We start from the raw sequence: 19,725 nt of genomic DNA, 5'->3' as shown, positions 1-19,725 counted from the left end.
TGCATTTGATGTGATTTGCCATTTGACCCTCAGCCCCTTTTGGGTACTGTGCTCCCGTGTGAAACTGCCTTCTGCCAGCTCCCACCAATTTATTGCAAGAGGAACGCTGGTGAAGTGGTCCAGGCTTATGGGGGGGGGGGAGTCAAAGACCCCTTACTATTTCTGCAGCTGCAGCGTCCCAGCAGAGATCTTGCCTCCAGCATCTTAGAACCACCCAATCAGCACAAAAGGGGAGTTTTCTAGCCACTAAGAAGTTGTCTCCTTCCCCTTTGTGCTGATGGGAGCCAATCAGAGCGAAAGGAGGTGAGCCAGCCAATGAGGGTGGGCTCCTAGGGTCCTTCTGGAGGAGAGGCGTGGGAAGAACACCAAGGAGGTGTTTAGGAACCCTGAAAAACAAACCAGGGGCTTCTGTTTCAAGAGAATGGCCTGCAAATTCTGCTGCGTACAATGGAACTTTGCAGAAAGCACCGCCTGGGTCACTCTTAAAGGTGACATTGGTTCGCTCCAAATCATTTGCCCATCTGTGCGCGCAGGGAATAGTCGATCTAGCTGAAAGGCAACGCATGGAGATCTGCATTGACTGTTGCAATGTTGTTGTTATTATCGAATAATTGTAAAATGGTTGTACAGTGTTACCTCAGGTTAAGAACTTACTTCGTTCTGGAGGTCCGTTCTTAACCTGAAACTGTTCTTAACCTGAAGCACCACTTTAGCTAATGGGGCCTCCTGCTGCTGCCACGCCGCCAGAGCACGATTTCTGTTCTCATCCTGAAGCAAAGTTCTTAAACCAAGGTACTATTTCTGGGTTAGCGGAGTCTGTAACCTGAAGCATCTGTAACCTGAGGTACCACTGTATAATCAAAGAAGGGGGAGTGGCTGTGTTTCCCATGAAGGGACCTTGCAGTTCTGAATTTGCTGCTAAAGTAATGATAAGGAAGCAGGTCTCTAGCCCACAAGAAATGGCGAAATCTGTGGTCCTCCTTATATTGTTAGATTCCCAACACCCTTCAGTCCAACATCCTGGGATGATGAGAGTTGGAGTCCAATAACATCGGTTGAGCATGCCACAGGATCCCCGTGCCTTATTTACACACTTGCCCCACAGGCCTGCGATGTCTGTTGCCTCCATCAGAGACATGGCAGTGCAATTCTTGCAAACTTACTTGCGTGCAAATGGCACTTTGTCACCGTGTGGCTTATTCCCAGGTAAGTGTCTCCATGTGGGCAGCAACCATTTTGCGTGAGGGTTCCGTTCCCGGCTTTCGAGCGTGTTGGTAGAGAGCATCTAAGTGTCCCTGCCCTGTTCCGCTTCTGATCTGCCTTCATGCATCGATTGGACGGTGCTTAAAATAGAATGGCAGGACACGAGTGGCGCTGTGGGTTAAACCACAGAGCCTAGGACTTGCCGATCAGAAGGTCGGTGGTTCGAATCCCTGCGACGGGGTGAGCTCTCGTTGCTCCTGCTCCTGCAACCTAGCAGTTCAAAAGCACATCAAAGTGCAAGTAGATAAATAGGTACCGCTCCGGCAGGAAGGTAAACGGCGTTTCCGTGCGCTGCTCTGGTTCGCCAGAAGCGGCTTAGTCATGCTGGCCACATGACCCGGAAGCTGTACGCCGGCTCCCTTGGCCAATAAAGCGAGATGAGCGCTGCAACCCCAGAATCTGTCACGACTGGACCTAACGGTCAGGGGTCCCTTTACCTTTACTAAGTCAGAATGGCTCCCTTAATTTCCAGAAACCACGGTGTTGGTGCTGAATCCCGAAGAATGCAGCAGGTCTATCAACTCATACTTGTGAGATTTTTAAAAAGGCATCCCCTCTCCCTGGAAGGGCAAACTGGGATTCGCTGGGACATGTACCACCAAACTGGGGGAGCTTAGGGAGGGGAAGGCTTCTAGCCAAGATCTGCCGGCACGATTGGAGGCAGTGATGTTTCTGAAGGCCAGTTGCTGGAAACAGCAATGCTCTTGGTCCTGCTTACATGTTCCCTGCTTGAGCGTCTGGTTGGTCCCTGTGAGAGCAGGATGCTGGACTAGACAGGCCTAATCCAGCAGGCTCTTCTTGTGTTCTTAAGCCTTTGATAAATAGAAACCCCTTGGAGTGATGCCTCGACACATCACTGACATCAGGCCCTTGCTGTTCTGAGCCTGCTTGGCCGCCCCCAGCTCTTGACCTGCTGAAAGGTCTCCATTTAGATTAGATCAGGGCTTGAAAGGTGACCTGCAGATTCCATGTGTTTTGGCAACCTCGGGTTTCTCGCATTACCTGACCCTTTTGCCGGCTCTCCTGGAAAAGCTTGCCGCTGCCTGGAATTCAGAGACTAAACGTGTCTCATATATGTGCGCCAGACGGATGGAGAGAGTAGCAATGCAAGGTCCTGTGAACCCCCCACAAGGCGAGTGAGTATTTCCTTTCTCCATCCTGCCAGTCAGGGATTTATGACTCTGGCACGGAAAATTACAGACCTCTCAAGAGCAAGACTTGGCACCAGGTTTCTGGGGCTGGAGGGAATTCCCCTTCCTGTTTGCTCTCTGGAATGCTTAATCGCCTCTCCAGGGCCCTTTTCCAGCCTTTTCAAGTTCTCGCTCTCTCCTCCCCTATATTATGGGCACACACACACACACACTCTTCCTTGCTCAGAATGTGGAGAGGCAGTTCAGTTCAGTGCCAGCGGGGTGTTCATCTGGCAACTCGCAGTGTTTTGGTTTCTTGGACCGAGTAAGGTGTCAATCACGAACTGGGGAAAGTCTGGGCTGGGAATATTCCTGGGGTCACGAAGGCTTCGCACACTGGTTTTAACTGCATGTTGTTGCTTCGGTGTTGTAGCCATTAGGGGCTCGGTGGGAGGGTGCAGGCCTCCTCACCATAGGTGCCAACTCCTAGGGGACGAGCTCCCTTCGTCCGCCCCCCCCAAATTGAGGGGCCCAGCATTGCCATTCAAATAGTGTGAGTGCACCCCCGTCATGTGATCCGTTATACAGGGCAGGACCTACCTGCCCCCTTCCCAATATTTTATTCAGGTTGGCACCTCTGCCCCTCATTGAGATTCTAGCTCTTGCCTTGAATTTTCTTTCATTAGGGTGGGGAAACCAAAAGAGTAGGGGGAAGATGAAATGATTGACTTGTAAGGGACCTTTGAGGTCATCTGAACAGCCAAAAACATAAGAGCCTAGCGCAGGGGTCAGCAAGGCTTACCAGTCATGGCCGGATCACTCCTGCGGAGATCGTCCATGGGCCGGACCAGTGCAGCGCAATGCCAGGAATCACGTCTGTGCATGCCCAGACGCCGAAAATAATTCCTGCGCAGAAGCGATTTTTGGCATCTGGGCATGCGCAGAAGTGATTTTCGGTATCTGCGTGTCCGTAGATGTGATTTCTGGTGCCGCTCGGTGAGTCCCTGTGCCGCACTGTGCCTGTTTAGTGGATGGCTCAGTTTGGGGGCGGCTCGTGGACCGGTAAAATGGTCTTCGTGGTCTGGATCCAGCCCATGGGCCGCACGTTGCCAACCCCTGGCCTAGCAGCTGGGTCAGGTCAACATCCCGTGTAGCCCGGCATCCTGGACTCGGGGGTAGACGCAGTGCTGCTTGTTTGCGCAAGTGTTTTGCACCTTCCACCCAGTGGTGTCCTTGTCAGAAGGCAAGGATGGTAATGGCGAGGAACGATCAATGATGCTCCTGTAGATAATCTCATAGAATCATCAAGTTGTCCCAAAGAAACCAGAGTCCTTTCTGTTGGGGATAATTCAGGCTGAAATTCCCAGGTTTCAAAAAAGCTTATTTATGTATGCCACTACTACAGCCTTGTGTTTTGTTAGCCCCCAAATGGAAAATGAGCGAAGTCCCGACTACAGAAGATTGGCAACTTAAGTTGACAGAATATGAGCAGCTTGCAGACTTAACATATAGAGTAAGAGAACAAGAAGAACATACGTTTAGAGAAGATTGGAAAATGTTCATTGAATATATGGGAAATAACTGTGTACAGCTGAAAACGCTGGCAGCATTAAGATAAGTTCAACAGTGTGAATAAGTTATGATGGATGCAATAATGGAATACTGAATGGTATAGTTTCTGTATGCAGGGATTTAGGATATGTAAAATGAACCGTGGAAGAGAAGAACGGAAGTCATTGATATCTTAAGGATGTAAAAATGAGTACTTTAAATTGTAAAACAGAAATATATGTCCAACCCTCTGCAATACAAGAATCTCAGCTAAGGCATCCATGATAGATGGCGATGGAGCTGGGATAGAGGACTCAAGAGATCCCCGGGGTACCTCTGACCTATGTTGTTAAGGGCTTTGTCAATTCATATAAGGACCTTGAACCTGGCTGGGCTGTAAGTGGGTTCTAATGGTGGTGCGGCATGTTGTCAGTCAGATGCCCCCACCAGCAGTCTGGCCACCACATTCTGCTGCAGCTCGAGCTTCCGGAAGCTTCCAAACCAGGCACATAACAGGAGGGCAAAGGGATATTCTGCCTCCGCTGCTGTTCCTTGGCACCTGGTGATCCATCTTGTGTCTCTTGCCTCTTTTCAGGAATTGGTGTTCTTACACTGTCACCCGGACGGTTTCCTGTCATATCCAGAATGGCACCTACCTCCAGAGAGTGTTCCAGAGCTGCTGGTGGCCCACGACTTGCACGGGGGGCAGGTGAGGAAGCCGAAAGCATTGGACCAGCCTCCCACGTCCTTTCCAGCCTGTTTGCCATCCTACATACCCTGAAACACGGAAACCGAGCTCTGCCCTCCTCCATTTGGCAGGGGGTTGGACTCGATGGCCCTTGTGGTCTCTTCCAACTCTATGATTCTATGATTTCCAAACGAGTGGGTCATGTTTGACGGGTTGGTGGGGCTTGACACCTGCCAGTCACCCAGTGTCCTATCTGCAGCTGGTGGGTGGGGCTTGGCCAAAATGGCCCCGCAGGCCAAACAAGGAGGTGCGGTGGGTCCGTTGAGGCCCACTGGCTGGTGGTTTCCTGGCTTTAAGGCCTCTTTTGCCAATGCCATTTATTTATTTATCCTTACATTTCATAGAATCATAGAATCATAGAGTTGGAAGAGACCACAAGGGCCATCGAGTCCAACCCCCTGCCAAGCAGGAAACACCATCAGAGCACTCCTGACATATGGTTGTCAAGCCTCTGCTTAAAGACCTCCAAAGAAGGAGACTCCACCACATTCCTTGGCAGCAAATTCCACTGTCGAACAGCTCTTACTGTCAGGAAGTTCTTCCTAATGTTTAGGTGGAATCTTCTTTCTTTTTTATTCTTTTTATTTCATAAAATGTGCATACAGTGGTACCTTGGTTCTCAAACTTAATCCGTTCCATAAGTCTGTTCCAAAACCAAAGCGTTCCAAAACCAAGGCGCACTTTCGCACAGGAAGTAGAAGAAGAAGAGTTTGGATTTGATATCCCGCTTTATCACTACCCGAAGAAGTCTCAAAGCAGCTAACATTCTCCTTTCCCTTCCTCCCCCACAACAAACACTCTGTGAGGTGAGTGGGGCTGAGAGACTTCAGAGAAGAGTGACTAGCCCAAGGTCACCCAGCAGCTGCATGTGGAGGAGTGGGGAAGCGAACCCGGTTCCCCAGATTACGAGTCTATCACTCTTAACCACTACACCACACTGCAAAACGGATTAATCCATTCCAGACTTTTAAAAACAACCCCTAAAACAGCAACTTAAGATGAATTTTACTATCTAACAAGACCATTGATCCATAAAATGAAAGCAATAATCAATTTACTGTACTATAAAATAAATAAGACAGTATTGTAGATGATAAAAATTAAAATTAACATTTTTTTCTTACCTGCACTGATGATAGTCATTGTTTGGATGGGGGGCTTTTATCCATTTCCGCAGTCACACAATCAGTCAGAATCAGTAGCTGAACTGAGTTCCACACAGTCACAAAAACAAATTAACCCCAAAAGCCTCAAAAACAAAAGTGCAAAATAAATAGCAAAAACAAAAGCGCCAAACTTAATCCATTCCGGAAGTCCATTTGACTTCCGAAATGTTTGAAAACCAAGGCGCAGCTTCTGATTGGTGCAGGAGCCCCAGAAACAATAGCCGACAGCCGCATCAGACGTTTGGCTTCCAAAAAATGTTCGCAAACCGGAACACTTACTTCGGGGTTTTTGGTGTTTGGGAACCAAGGTGTTTGAGGACCAAGGCGCTTGAGAACCAAGGTACCACTGTACAGCTTGATTGTAAAAGCAAACCTCTAAGCAGTTTACAAAAAGAATAAAACAATAAAACTGAATACCTCCTTTTCCCCCAAGGGTCTCAAGGTGGCCTAGAAAATCTTACCTCTCTGCATTTTCTCCTCATATCAACCCTGCCGGCTAGGTTAGGCTGATGGACAGTGACTGGCTCAAGGCTTACCTATTGAGTGTATCATGGCTGCGAGGGGATTTGAACCCTGGTCTCCTTGGCCCTTGGCCCTCCAACCACCCACTCTGCTCTTCCCTCCGCAGCTCCACACTTTATTTTAGGAGTTGGGCCCCCACAGAAGCCCCAGGCTCTCTGCGCTTGTAGCTCCTGTTGTCTGAAGAAGCCATTTTGGTTTTTGTCTCTCCTCAGCTATAGAACGATCGTCAGGCCAACGTACAAGCAGGCCTACAAGACGGTCACGGCTCTGGAGTGGAAATGCTGTCCGGGACACACGGGTTCCAATTGCGAGGCAGGTACGAGGCAGCCGGTTGGGGTGGGCACAGAGATAAAGCCCGGTTCATAGATTCATAGAATTGTAGAGCTGAAAGGGGTCATCCAGTCCAACTTCTTGCAATTCAAGAATCACAGCTATGGTTGTTGGCATTGATATGACCGTTATGTGATTCTTGCTGCTTTGTACAGGTACGTAAGCAAATAAGCAGGTCCTCCAAGGGTCTTCCGGTCTGAAACAGTGGGGAAGGGGAAAGTGAAATATGGATGGGTCAAAGCTATGCACCGCTGTCTGGTGCAGCCCCCTGAGATGCAACTTATTTATCTTATTTATTTTGCAAAATTTATGTGCCACGTGATTGTAAAGGGAAGAAACCTCAAAGTGGTTTGCAAGAAGTCGTCCCAAGGAGCTTGTGAGAAAGGTCCCTCTTGCCCTCTGCCTTGCTTGCACGTTTTCAGCCTTGAAAGCGAGCAAGTTAAATGCACATAAGATGCGACCGTGCTGTACAGCAACATACAAAAACCCACAATGTTTCAATACTATGTGTAATGAGAATTGGGGTTGCTTGTGGGTAAATTCCAAACTGCTCCCAGCTGTTGGGGTAGCTAAAACTTTCCCTGATTTGACAGCCCTTACAAGGCGACTGTCTCAGTCACTGGCAGAATCCGTCAGTGGGCGTTCCCTAAACTTCTTCCAACATAAAAGCTGTTTGACGCCAAGTCTCCTCCTCGCCTCTCTGCGCGGAAGTCTCCTGCGCAGAGTGGGCGTGGCCAGCGGAGGTCCTGGGCTCTCCCCGCTGAACCCTGTGGAAGGGTCTTGGAGCCCTCTCTCCGAAGACCCTCCTTCCTCCCCTTCATTCCTGGTGTCACGCTTATTTCCTTCCCCAATGGAAGTATTCTCCCTCTCCCTGCTGGTCCCTTCTCCTGCATCATCGGAGAGACCTACCTCCGCTCTGCGCTCCGATGTCAGTTCCCTGACACTATGAATATGGTAAGATTGCATTAACAATGTCAAACTTCCTGGCAAAAGCCAAAATACTAAGGTTGCTATTTGGGTTCGCCTTGGTTCTAGAGACAGACACCCCTCCTCTGATGTTGTTCATGGTCCTCCTGCAGCAACTTGCAAATCTTCCAGAAGGCTGAGTAGCAGTGTCCCGGGAACCGTGGTTTGCTGAGGGTGCCGTGAGATGCTACCACAGAGCAGGTGGGACATGGGTGGCACTAAACCACTGAGCCTCTTGGGCTTGCCGATCAGAAGGTTGGCGGTTCAAATCTCCGCAACAGGGTGAGCTCCCGTTGCTCTGTCCCAGCTCCTGCCAGCCTAGCAGTTCAAAAGCACACCAGTGCAAGTAGATAAATAGGTACTGCTGCGGCAGGAAGGTAAACGGCATTTCCGTGCGCTCTGGCTTCCGTCACTGTGTTCTGTTGCACCAGAAGCGGTTTAGTCATGCTGGCCACATGACCCAGAAAGCTGTCTGCGGACAAACGCCGGCTCCCTCAGCCTGAAAGCGAGATGAACACCGCAACCCCATAGTTGCCTTTGACTGGACTTCACCATCCAGGGGTCCTTTACCTTTTACCACAGAGCAGTATGATTTAGAATCCTCTCAGAGTGTTTGGTTATCGAAGGCATTTATAAATCGCTTAAATATTTTTAAATTAATGTTTCTATGATGGGACAGGAGCTGAGTGAGGTGATTCTGCCTGAGGTGGTTTCTAGCTGATGACTTGTGTTGATCTTGTGTCGGCCCCAAATCCCAAATGGCAGGGGGAAGTTCAATGTCCGCTTGGTTTGGGTTGAAGGAAGCAATGACTCAGGATGACCCAGAACGGAGCTGACCGATTCATCCTGTCTCTTTCCCTCCCCTTGTTTTTGAAGCAAGGAAGGATATGAGCAAGGGCCCAAGACTCCCAGATCCTGAGATGCTCTGGAGCAGGGGTCAGCAAACTTTATCAGCAGGGGGCCGGTCCACTGTCCCTCAGACCTTGTGGGGGGCCAGACTATTTTTTTTGGGGGGGGGAGAAATGAATGAATTCCTATTCCCCACAAATAACCCAGAGATGCATTTTAAATAAAAGGATACATTCTACTCATGTAAAAACACACTGATTCCCAGACCTTCCATGGGCTGGATTTAGAAGGTGATTGGGCCGGATCCGGGCCCCGGGCCTTAGTTTGCCTACGCATGGTCTGGAGGGCTGCACATGGGCAAAGAAGAAATGGAAAATCCCCAAGCGAAAAGCCGGGAGAGTTTGCTGGGAAAGCTGAGGAGTGAAACTTTAGTTCTCTATTTATAAAAACACAGGGAGATAGTAGAGTTAGAAGGGACCACAAGGGATGGTCCAACCCCCTGCAATGCAGGAATCTTTTGCCCAACATAGGACTCAAACTCACAATGCTGAGACTGAGAGTCTCATGCTCTACTGGTTGAGTTGAGCTTGATTTTCTCCTCCTCCCTGCCCAGCCCTTTCTCTTCGTATGCCCTGTCTCTCGTCTCATGCTCTACCAACTGAGCTACCCCAGCTATCTAGATGGGATATATAAGACGACAAGGTAAAGGTAAAGGTACCCCTGACCGTTAGGTCCAGTCGTGGACGACTCTGGGGTTGCGCGCTCATCTCGCTTTATTGGCCGAGGGAGCCGGCATACAGCTTCCGGGTCGTGTGGCCAGCATGACTAAGCCACTTCTGGCGAACCAGAGCAGCGCATGGAAATGCCGTTTACCTTCCCGCCAGAGCGGTACCTATTTATCTACTTGCACTTTGACGTGCTTTCGAACTGCTAGGTTGGCAGGAGCAGGGACCGAGCAACGGGAGCTCACCCCGTCGCGGGGATTCAAACCGCCGACCTTCTGATCGGCAAGTCCTAGGCTCTGTGGTTTAACCCACAGCGCCACCTGTGTCCCTAAGACAACAAGATAGAGGTGTCCAAAATAATGCACAACATGGAGAAAGTGGGTAGAGAAAAGCTTTTCTTTCTCAGTCATAATGCCTGAACTCGTGGACATCAAACGAAGCTGAATGTTGGGAGATTCAGGACAGTTAAAAAAAGAAAGCCCTTCACACAGCACATGGTTAAAATGTGGAACTCTCTGCCACAAGAGGCAGTGGCTCTATTTAAAACTGGCTGCAGGACAGCACACCTGGAGGCAGCGGGGCTTGCATTGGGCATGCAGGACAACCTGCTCTGTCTTTCATTGCCTCTCCCAAGTAAAAATGGCCAGAGGCAGCTTCCTCTCTCTGCCCCATGGTAGAGCCGGCCCTGTGAATGCCACTGATTGTGGTGACAAGACGGAGGGGTGGTTTGTGGCCGGGAGGGTAAGCTCCACTTAAACCACTCCACACACTTCCTGAGCCTTAGTGAAGGGTTGCGTAGCCCCCCCAAACCCAGCTATGCTTGACTGCACATGGAAAAGGGGACCAGTGTCAGTAACTCCAAACAGCAGGCTCAGATCATAACAGGTGGCAGGCAGCCAAGATGTCAGAAGTGATCCATAAAATAAAAGGACACCTGGTGCGAAATCCCATTATTGTGAAATCCTACCCGGTGGATGGATACTCCCTGTATTGAGTTTGGCAGAGCATAGTAGGAAATGAGAGAGGTCTGTGGTGGAGGGGAGGCTGACTGGGGCTGGTGGGGGGAGAGGGGGGAAGAGGGAGAGAAATAAGCCAACTTTGGAGAGAGGTACATTGGCAAGAGAAGAAAACCCTTAAGAGAGAATGCTCTGTTTTGCCAGGGAGATTCAGGATTATAATTTTGTTTTTTAATTGGCTCTTGGTTTCAACATAATTTTTATTCGGATCCCCTTTTATTTTAGTCATTTTAATATTTATTAAGAGCAAATCGTCTTCCCTTCTTAAAGTTGACCTTCCAGGGAAATTCAGCGTACTGTAGTTTATTTGTGGCCAAGTTCATTTCAGTTTCTGCAGCCTTGGTCTACTTCTGTGTGGTTAAACTCTGTTCGGCAATGGTCGAAGGTGCAGAAACAACCAAATAGGTCTGAGATCTGCGGGTAAAGGGGGGTATACAAATTGAATAAATAAAAATAAATAAATAAATAAATCTCGTTCAGGTCCTGGTGCCCTCAAGCTGTTGCCATCACCCTTGGCCATTGGTTATGTTGGCTGGGGCTGATGGGAGGTTTTTTTTTAAATTTTATTTTAAAAAATAGCTCTTATTAAAGATTATCTTGTGTTAAAAAACAAACAAATAAACAAGGGAAAGTATATAGAGCATCTCCGTTTTTGATTCGTAGGGTCAGTTTACATTTGGTATGAGACACTATTGTCACAGACATTGTGCGTTGGGGGGGGGAAGATGGGAAAGAGAGAGGGACGGAGGGAGGGAAATGGGAATAGTGATCTTTTGTTCTATTGCATAGTGTTTGTGCGGGGGTTTTTTGTGTGAGCATCATGTGAGTAGGTCTCTTATTTTTATATTTATTTATTTTTATTGGCATTGTGAGAGATTAGGGTGTCCAGAGCCTGGTTGGTTGCAGTGTGGTTTCACAGAATCGTAGTGTTGGAAGGGACCATGAGTGTCATCTTAGTCCAACCCCCTGGCAAACCAGGAATCTTTTGCCCGATGTGGGATTCGAATCCATGACTCTGAGGTTGAGAATCTCAGGTTCTACCGACTAAGCCAGGGGTGTCCAAACTTTTTCCAAAGAGGGCCAGATTTGTTAAAATGAACATGAGTGAGGGCCAACCAAAGTTGTTGACCTTTTTTACGATTGAAATTGCCACAGGGGCCAGATTAGACCGACTGGCAGACTAGATTATGTCCCCGAAACGGACTTCCGACATGCCTGGACTAAGCTATCCGAGCTGTCTTGTTTGTGTTTGGAGGTGGGTTGCCGAGTCAGATGAGCCATACTGGCTGAGTCGAAGACTCAGTAACGGGACAGAGAAAAGGAAGCTTTTATTCACACAGCACATCGTTAAACTTTGGAACAGGAGGCCGTGATGCCCACCAACCTGGATGCCTTTAAAAGAGGATTAGACAAATTCATGGAGGAAAAGGGTATTAATAGCTGCTGGCGATGACAGGCTATCTTTTGCCTCCGTTGCAACTTTTAATTGTTCTCTGAGACGCGGAGGAAAAAAAAAAGAGGGATCAGAACCAGGACGGCTTCTGTAATTCCAGGACTGCCCCTAGAAAAATAGGGACACTTGGAGGGTATTGTGTAAACAAGACTGAGCTAAATGGGCCAATGGTTCTGACTCGGTAGAAGCCACTCTGTTCCTGTACTCCAGTGACGGAGGTCATTGAGAGCGTTTTAGGTAAGAGATGCAGGGACCCCTCCTCTTCCTCTTTCAACAGGCCCTGCCTGCTTGATCAGCGATCTGTTTTCCTAGGCGTGGGACTTGCCTTTCTGTGACAGCATCCTTTCATCTCCTGAACCATCTGACCTACGAAGGTGACAGCCTCCACGGGAAATCATTCGCCCTTCCTGTTTGTTGAGTGTCCCTTGCTGGGTCAGCAGCACGGCCGCCCTCCTCGAGATCCTGTTGGCCCACCTCATTTGCTTTGCTTGCTGTGGTCATCTCAGCCCATTTCATGGCAAAAGCCGCACATGTTTTAATAAAGCATTCTGGGAACGAGGGGAAGAGGCAGCTCAATTCAACTTATGCAGGAAGTAACAGCTGGCAGAGGCGGATATCGCTGAGAGGTTATCTTCAAATATCTGAAGGGCTGTCACATGGAAGATGGAGCAAGTTTCTTTTCTGCTGCTCTGGAGGCTAGGGCCTGAACCAATGGGTTCAAATGACAAGAAAGTTGATCCTGGCTAAACATTAGGAAGAACTTTCTGATTGTGAGAGCTGTTTGACAGTGGAAATTGAAATACTTTATTGTCACTTGTACAACTTGTATACAGTGAGATTACATGAGCACCCCCCACTCAGCTCTCTTAGTCTTAATTCCCCTCGTTTACTGACGCACACCCACCAAACCCTTTCATTCAGCAGCCTAACAGCCCACGGATAGAAGCTGTTCTTTACCCTGTTGGTGCGACTAATCATACTTCTATATCTTCTGCCTGAGGGCAGGAGATCAAGAAAGTGCCGGCCAGGGTGTGAATCATCCCTGAGAATTTTCCTCACTCTCCTGAGGCAACGTTCTTCCGCAATGTCATCCAGCAGATTCACAGGACAGCCCATAATATATTGTGCTGAATTCACCACCCTCTGTAGGCACTTCCTATCAGTTGATGTCAAACCAGCATACCACACCGTGATGCAGTATGAAAGGACACTTTCTATTGTGGACCGGTAGAAGAAGATCATCAAATGTTGATTGACATCGTTCTTTTGCAATACTCTGAGGAGATGGAGTGGACAATCTCGGAAGCTGATGGGCTCTCCTTTGTTGGAGGTTTCTAAATGGAGGCCAGAAGGCCATTTGTCAGGGATTTCTTTAGCTGCGATTGCACAGGCTGGACCAGATGACTCTTGGGGTTACCGTCCAAGTCTTGAATTCTTTGATTCTGTTATTTCAGGGATTTCCCATAAAGTACAAGTGTGGAAACTCTTTTAGCCTGAGGGGCTGTGTTCCTTTCTGGTCAACCTCCCAAGGGCCACATGTCAGTGGTCGACAGGGCCAGAGACAAAAGTGAGCAGAGCTGCCAAGAAGGAGGAGGAGGAGGAGGAGTTTGGATTTGATATTCCGCTTTATCACTACCCTAAGGAGTCTCAAAGCGGCTAACAACCTCCATTCCCTTCCTCCCCCACAACAAACACTCTGTGAGGTGAGTGAGGCTGAGAGAAGTATGACTAGCCCAAGGTCACCCAGCAGCTGCATGTGAAGGAGCTGGGAATCGAGCCTGGTTCACCAGATTACGAGTCTACCACTCTTAACTACTACACCACACTGAGCAGAGCTGCTTCTGTGAAGCTTATTCCACCTCTTTACCTTCTTGCCAGGCAAGCAAGAGACTTTGGAGTTTAAGGACACTTTCCAGCCAGGCCAAAGCACTGAGGCTGTGCTGGTGAGAGGTGTGGTCTGGGGAGATGAGTGTGACAAGAGAGGGGGATGGTATGGGTAAGGTCCTGAGGGCCTGAAAGAGAGACTTGGGGGCCACATTTGGACTCCCCCCTGCAATAAATCATGCCACATTTCTCCCCACTCATTATTACAATTTGGCACCCCCTCTCCAAAAGCAGGTTAGACATCACCATGCTCCCAACAAACAGCTTTAACGCCACGACACGTAACTCTTACCTGGTCCTGGCAAGTCTTCTCCCTGGTTATCTTGTCCCTGCATTGATTCCTTGGCAGCTAGCCTCTGTGATCTTGAGGTCTGGAAACTTGAGTGTGAAATGCGAACAGAGCTGATAGTGAGAGGGAGTCATGCAAGGAAAGGGTGACCTTTTGTATTTTCCTTGCAGTTAGCTTGGGAGCTACTTGGAGGAGTCTGGTAGAAAAACAGGATGCAGATTTATCAACCAAACAAATGTGTAAACAAATAATTAGAAGGGAGAGCTACCGTGCCTTTGTGTGTTCCAGTTAATTGTAGCTTATCTATCCAGGAACTAAACTTCCTTTTCAGTTTAGGGGGGACAGAGAGTAAGGGAGGAACAAAATAGTGATATTTAAAATAGTGCATGGCTTGGAGTAAGCGGACAGAAAAAGCCCCCCCCACTTAAAATACTAGTAAAGCAGCATTTAAGAGAGCTGAATGTTGGAAAATTGAAGACAGACAAAAGTAAGAATTTATTCATGCAGCATATAATTAAAATGATGGAACTCACTCCCACCAGGGCTAGTGATGGCCGCCAACTTGGGAGGCTTTAAAAGAGGATTAGACAAATTTATGGCAGAAGATAAGGCTATGAGGGCTATTTAACTGCAATGGCTATACTCTGCCTCTCAGTCAGAGGCAGTAATGCTTCTGAATACCAGTTGCTGCAAATCACAAGTGGGGAAAGTGGCTGTAGTGCTTAGGTCCTGCGTGGGGAACCCCACTGGAAAATCTAGTGGCTCCTAATCTTTCCCCCATAAACTCATCCCCAGTGCCCCTTACCCTACAAAAAGCATTATTCAGAATAGCAGTTTGCATGACCCACTAAGGAAGATAATTGCAGAATCAAATTCAAAACAGTAACCATTAGTTGAAAAAAAAAATTCAAATCCAGTTGAAGCTGCAGCACAACCTCGGTTTTAGAACATCTCGGCTGCCGAACGCTGAAAACCCGGAAGTGAATGCTTCCATTTCCAAATGCACCTTGGAAATCGAACGGCTTCCACGGCACGTTTTTCCATTTTCACCACTCACTTTGCCGACACCCCTTGATTTTCAGTTTTCGAACGTTTCGGAAGTCAAACGACTTCCGGAATGGATTACGTTCGAAAACTGAGGTTCCGCTGTATTTAGTTTAATTGACGAACTTGATCCAGTGATACCAGTTTTGAAAAACTGGTCTGATGGTCATTTACACCTCGTCACCCCTTACTTCTTTGCGCCCCCCCCCAGTAATCCCCACACCCACCCCTAGAAGCCTAGAGATTTCTTGCTGCCTCTTTTTCTATCTTGCCAGCTGCATCGCTTCATGCCTGTGATCTGCACAAACACCCGCCCTCCTTTCTCTTCCATTCCCCTCCTTTCAAAGCAAATATTTACATTGCCAAATGCATTCCGGTTCAGATTAAGGGGAAAGGGGAGATCGTGGTCCTCAGGGTGGTCTCAGAATGAGCCATCGAGAGATCAGCGCGTTCCCTTATTGGTTGGGACAGCTGATGACGCCCTGACCTGGTGTGACTTGAAATCAGGATGGGGCGAGTGGGTGGGGACAAGGCTGATGACATCCATTTGGCCACCCAGATGCGACAGCCTTGCGGAGACAACCTTGTCTCCGCATGTCCCCAAATAAGTACTGGGAGGCTGAAGAAAGCTTCTCCTATCTACCAGCAGATAATCAGACTAGCTGTTAAACTGCTATGGGATTCATTCCCACCCACAAGAGGCAGTCATGACCAACAAACTTGAATGGCTTTAACAGAAGATTAGACAATTTTGTGAAGGATAATTATTATCGTTATGTTCATCCCCACCCTGCCTTTTTCCCTGACAGGGACTCTAAGGCGGTTTACAGATAAAATAAGAACAGCTAAAAATGGGGGGGGGGGTGTCATTAAAAACCAGTTAAACATTAATAGAATTAAAACTAACCAACCAGCCAACACACACACACACACACACAGAGTTGTACCTCGGTTTACAAACTTAATCCATTCCGGAAGTCCGTTTTTAAACCAAAGCCGTTCTTAAACCGAGGTGCGCTTTCCCTAATGAGGCCTCCTGCCGCCAGTGACCTTCCACTGTTCGGCTTCCATTCGTAGACTGAGGTAAAGTTCGCTAACCGGAACACTACTTTTGTGGAGTTCTTATACTGAATAGTTCATAAACAGGGCTGTTCTTAAACCGAGCTCCTACTGTATGTATATGTGTGTGTGTGTGTGTGTGTGTGTGTGTGTATGTTAATTATATATATGAGTGTGTTAGTTGGATGGTTAGTTTTAATTCTGTTAATGTTTAATTGTGTTTTCTTTAATGACTTCCCACCCAGTTTTAGCTGTTATATCGGTGTTAAAAACATACAGATAATTACAGGTGCCCCCCCCCCACTTATGCAGTGGTTATGTGAAATTGCATATAATTGAAACCCATTGAAAAATCCTGCAAAACCCCTGTTACGCCCTTTTGGTGGCATTTCAGTGACATCTTTATGCAGATACTGAAGGTGCGTAAACAGGGGGTTGCCTGTACAATAAAAAAACTATAGAATAAGGCTGTCCACAGCTACTAACCCTTATTGATGTGTTCCATACTATCCACTGTTGGAGACAGTATGCTTAGGTCCTGCTTTTTCCTTTATGCTATGCCTTTGGCTCTTAATTATTCCATAAGTTGCTTAGAGGTGGCCCCCATGCTTTTGTATTAAGTGACCAACAAGTTTTTTTAAAAAAATAGTAGCTATGGACAGAATGAAAAGAGCTCTGGTGACTTGACTCCCAAGACCCATCTGATCTGATGCATCATTTCCAGCTATGGCTGGGGCCATCTTGCAATAAGAGCAGAGAGGCATGCAAAGCAGGTGCTCTTCCTTTGAGCTATGGCCCTTCCCCTTAAAAAAGGCGAAGTTTCTAGTCCTCAGCATTCTAAATAAAGGGTTGCATTAAATAGGAACATAAGAAGCAGCCTTGTACCAAATCAGACTATGGGCCCATCTAGCTCAGTGCTGTCTACACTGACTGGCAGCAGCTCTGCCCCTAAGCAATGGCCCTTCTACTGTGGCGGGTGGCGCTGTGGTCTAAACCACTGCGCCCATTGGGCTTGCCAATCAAAAGGTTGGTGGTTCGAATCCCCACGGCGGAGCGAGCTCCCATTGCTCTGCCCCACCTTCTGCTTACCTAGCAATTTGAAAGCACACCAGTGCAAATAGAAAAATAGGTACTGCTGTGGTGGGAAGGTAAACGGCATTTCTGTGTATTCTGGTTTCCGTTACGGTGTCCCATTGCACCAGAAATGGTTTAGTCATGCTGGCCACATGACCTGGAAAGCTGTCCGTGGACAAACACCAGCTCCCTCGGCCTGAAAGTGAGATGAGCACCCCATAGTCGCTTTTGACTGAACTTAACCGTCCAGGGGTCCTTTACCTTTTACCTTCCACTGTGTGATCAGGGTTTGGGGGAATTTCCAAATTCCCTGGCCGGGCTAACTTCACGGAAACCACCCTAGGAATTCTTTTCCTTCTGGGGATCTCAAACGGCAAAAAGGCTTTGTTACCAAGCAGAGTTGGAGATACAAGTTTGGCTCAGAGAGACAAACCAGACGGCAATCTCGGGCAATCTCGTTCCTTTCCCACCCCATCCCAGCATGGGAAGCCAGCCCTCCGGACCCGTGTAGGAGACAGACCCCCATCTGGAGGAAGCCAACTGCAGTTCCAAGTGATTCAGACAGCGGATTTCCTCAATGACTCCCCATGCCAACAGGAACCTCATTCAGAGAGCCATACAGCTGCTGCCCGAACCCCACCTTCCCTTGGAATAAGCCCCACTGAATCTAACAGGGCTTACTTCTGAGCAACTGTGGTTAGGACTGCGCTATAAACTGTCTCTGATAGTGGCATGCGACAGCTCTATGGCTACATCTACACTGTATTTATTTATTTACTTATGTTTCATTTTTGTTTATGATTTTCGATTTTATACATTACAATAATTTTACCATCGTTTTAACATTTCGAAGCACGACGTCCATCCCCGCCCTCTTTCTGCGCTTCCTTAAATTTATTTTTTTACATATTTTCTGCATGTTCCAAATTAACTTAAGTTACTCATTTATTCATCTGCTTTAAATATATACTCTTATAAAACTGCAGGTTATTAAAATAATCCTGCCAATGTTCTTATCTGTTTACAGTTTGTTTCTTTGGTAAATATTTAATAAACCATTTCCATGCTTTTATAAAAAGTTTGCTATCTTGATTTCTTATATTTCCAGTAAGTTTTGCCATTTCAGCATATTCTGTAAGTTTTTTGTATCTGTTCTTCTTTCGCTTGGACTTCTTCTTCTTTCCATTTTTGGGCAAGTAACATTCTTGCCGCCGTAGTCGCATAAATTTCTATTCAGTTTGGGTAATTCTGTTCCTATAATTCTTCCCACACAATATTTAAAGCAACCAGGATACCTCCTTAAACAGCTGTGGCTTCCCTCAAAGGATTCTGGGAACTGTAGCATGTTAAGGGTGCTGAGAGTTGATTGGAGACTCCTGCTCCCCTCACAGAACTACAATTCCCAGAGTGGTTAAGCAGAGATCTGGGAACTATAGCTCTGGGGGAGGAACTTGTGACCTCCAGACTACTCCCACAGCCCTTAACAACATCTCCCAGGTTTCTTTGGCAAAAGCCACAATTGTTTAAATTCATGGTGGGAATGTGGGAAGAATAATGCCTAGCTTAGGGTCAAATGACTCAATGATGTGGCGTGTGTATTTTTTAAGTGTGCTTAAGTTTGGGTGGCATGGGACACGGATGGTGCTGTGGGTTAAACCACAGAGCCTAGGACTTGCTGATAAGAAGGTCGGCGGTTCGAATCCCCGCGACGGGGTGAGCTCCCATTGCTTGGTCCCTGCTCCTGCCAACCTAGCAGCTCAAAAGCACGTCAAAGTGCAAGTAGATAAATAGGTACCGCTCTAGCGGGAAGGTAAACAGTGTTTCTGTGCGCTGCTCTGGTTCGCTCTGGTTTGCCAGAAGCGGCTTAGTCATGCTGGCCACATGATCCCGAAGCCGTATGCCGGCTCCCTTGGCGAATAAAGCAAGATGAGCGGCGCAACCCCAGAGTCGGCCACGACTGGAGCTAATGAGAGCCAGTGTGGTGTAGTGGTTAGGAGTGGTAGACTCGTAATCTGGGGAACTGGATTCGCGTCTCCGCTCCTCCACCTGCAGCTGCTGGGTGACCTTGGGCCAGTCACACTTCTCTGAAGTCTCTCAGCCCCACTCACCTCACAGAGTGTTTGTTGTGGGGGAGGAAGGGAAAGGAGAATGTTAGCCGCTTTGAGACTCCTTCGGGTAGTGATAAAGCGGGATATCAAATCCAAACTCTTCTTCTTCTTCTTCTAATGGTCAGTGGTCCCTTTACCTTTACCTTTAAGTTTGGGTGAGCTCTGATCTGGCCCTCAGGCTGAAATAGGTTCCTTGCCACAACCCTGAACAATTCTCCCCCATCTTTTTCTTCCTTTTCAGAGACTGCTGGCTACCAGGATCCTCAGGACGCTGCTCATGGGGCTGCCCCTTTACGCAGACTGCCAGCCCGGCCTGCAGCTTATTCTGGTGAGGGTTGAGGACCTAAGACGAGTCAGGCCAATGGCTCAGCATCCTGTGCTCATGGCGGCCTCCTCAATGGGAAACCATCAAGCAGCACCCAAGCCCTAGAGCAACCCTCTTCCCTCCTCTGGCTTTTAGCAACCGGTATTCAGAAGCATTGGGATGCAGGTGGTGCTGTGGGCTAAACCACAGAGCCTAGGACTTGCCGATCAGAAGGTCGGTGGTT

The 19,725-nt window shown here is 48.0% G+C and overlaps 1 protein-coding gene across 6 annotated transcripts in view; it reads left to right on the top strand.

The window, feature by feature from the left end:
• The window catches only part of EMID1 (EMI domain containing 1), a 67,894-nt gene that overhangs the window by 9,146 nt on the left and 39,023 nt on the right, over positions 1-19,725 (top strand). For all 6 annotated transcript variants that reach the window (XR_014542426.1, XM_083590325.1, XM_083590327.1 and 3 more), the window contains exons 2-4: positions 4,540-4,653; positions 6,593-6,696; positions 19,419-19,505. Coding sequence is in view for 5 of the 6 variants with exons in the window: in XM_083590325.1 (XP_083446451.1) it covers positions 4,540-4,653; positions 6,593-6,696; positions 19,419-19,505 (305 nt within the window). In the remaining variant the exon portion in view is untranslated. The remainder of the gene's footprint in view (positions 1-4,539; positions 4,654-6,592; positions 6,697-19,418; positions 19,506-19,725) is intronic.

The sequence above is a fragment of the Podarcis filfolensis genome, assembly GCF_964270895.1.
Source record: "Podarcis filfolensis genome assembly, chromosome: 16".
Classification (NCBI taxonomy): Eukaryota; Metazoa; Chordata; class Lepidosauria; order Squamata; family Lacertidae; genus Podarcis; species Podarcis filfolensis.
Note: the sequence above shows the minus strand (reverse complement) of the source record. Positions and strands in the feature narration are given on the sequence as shown.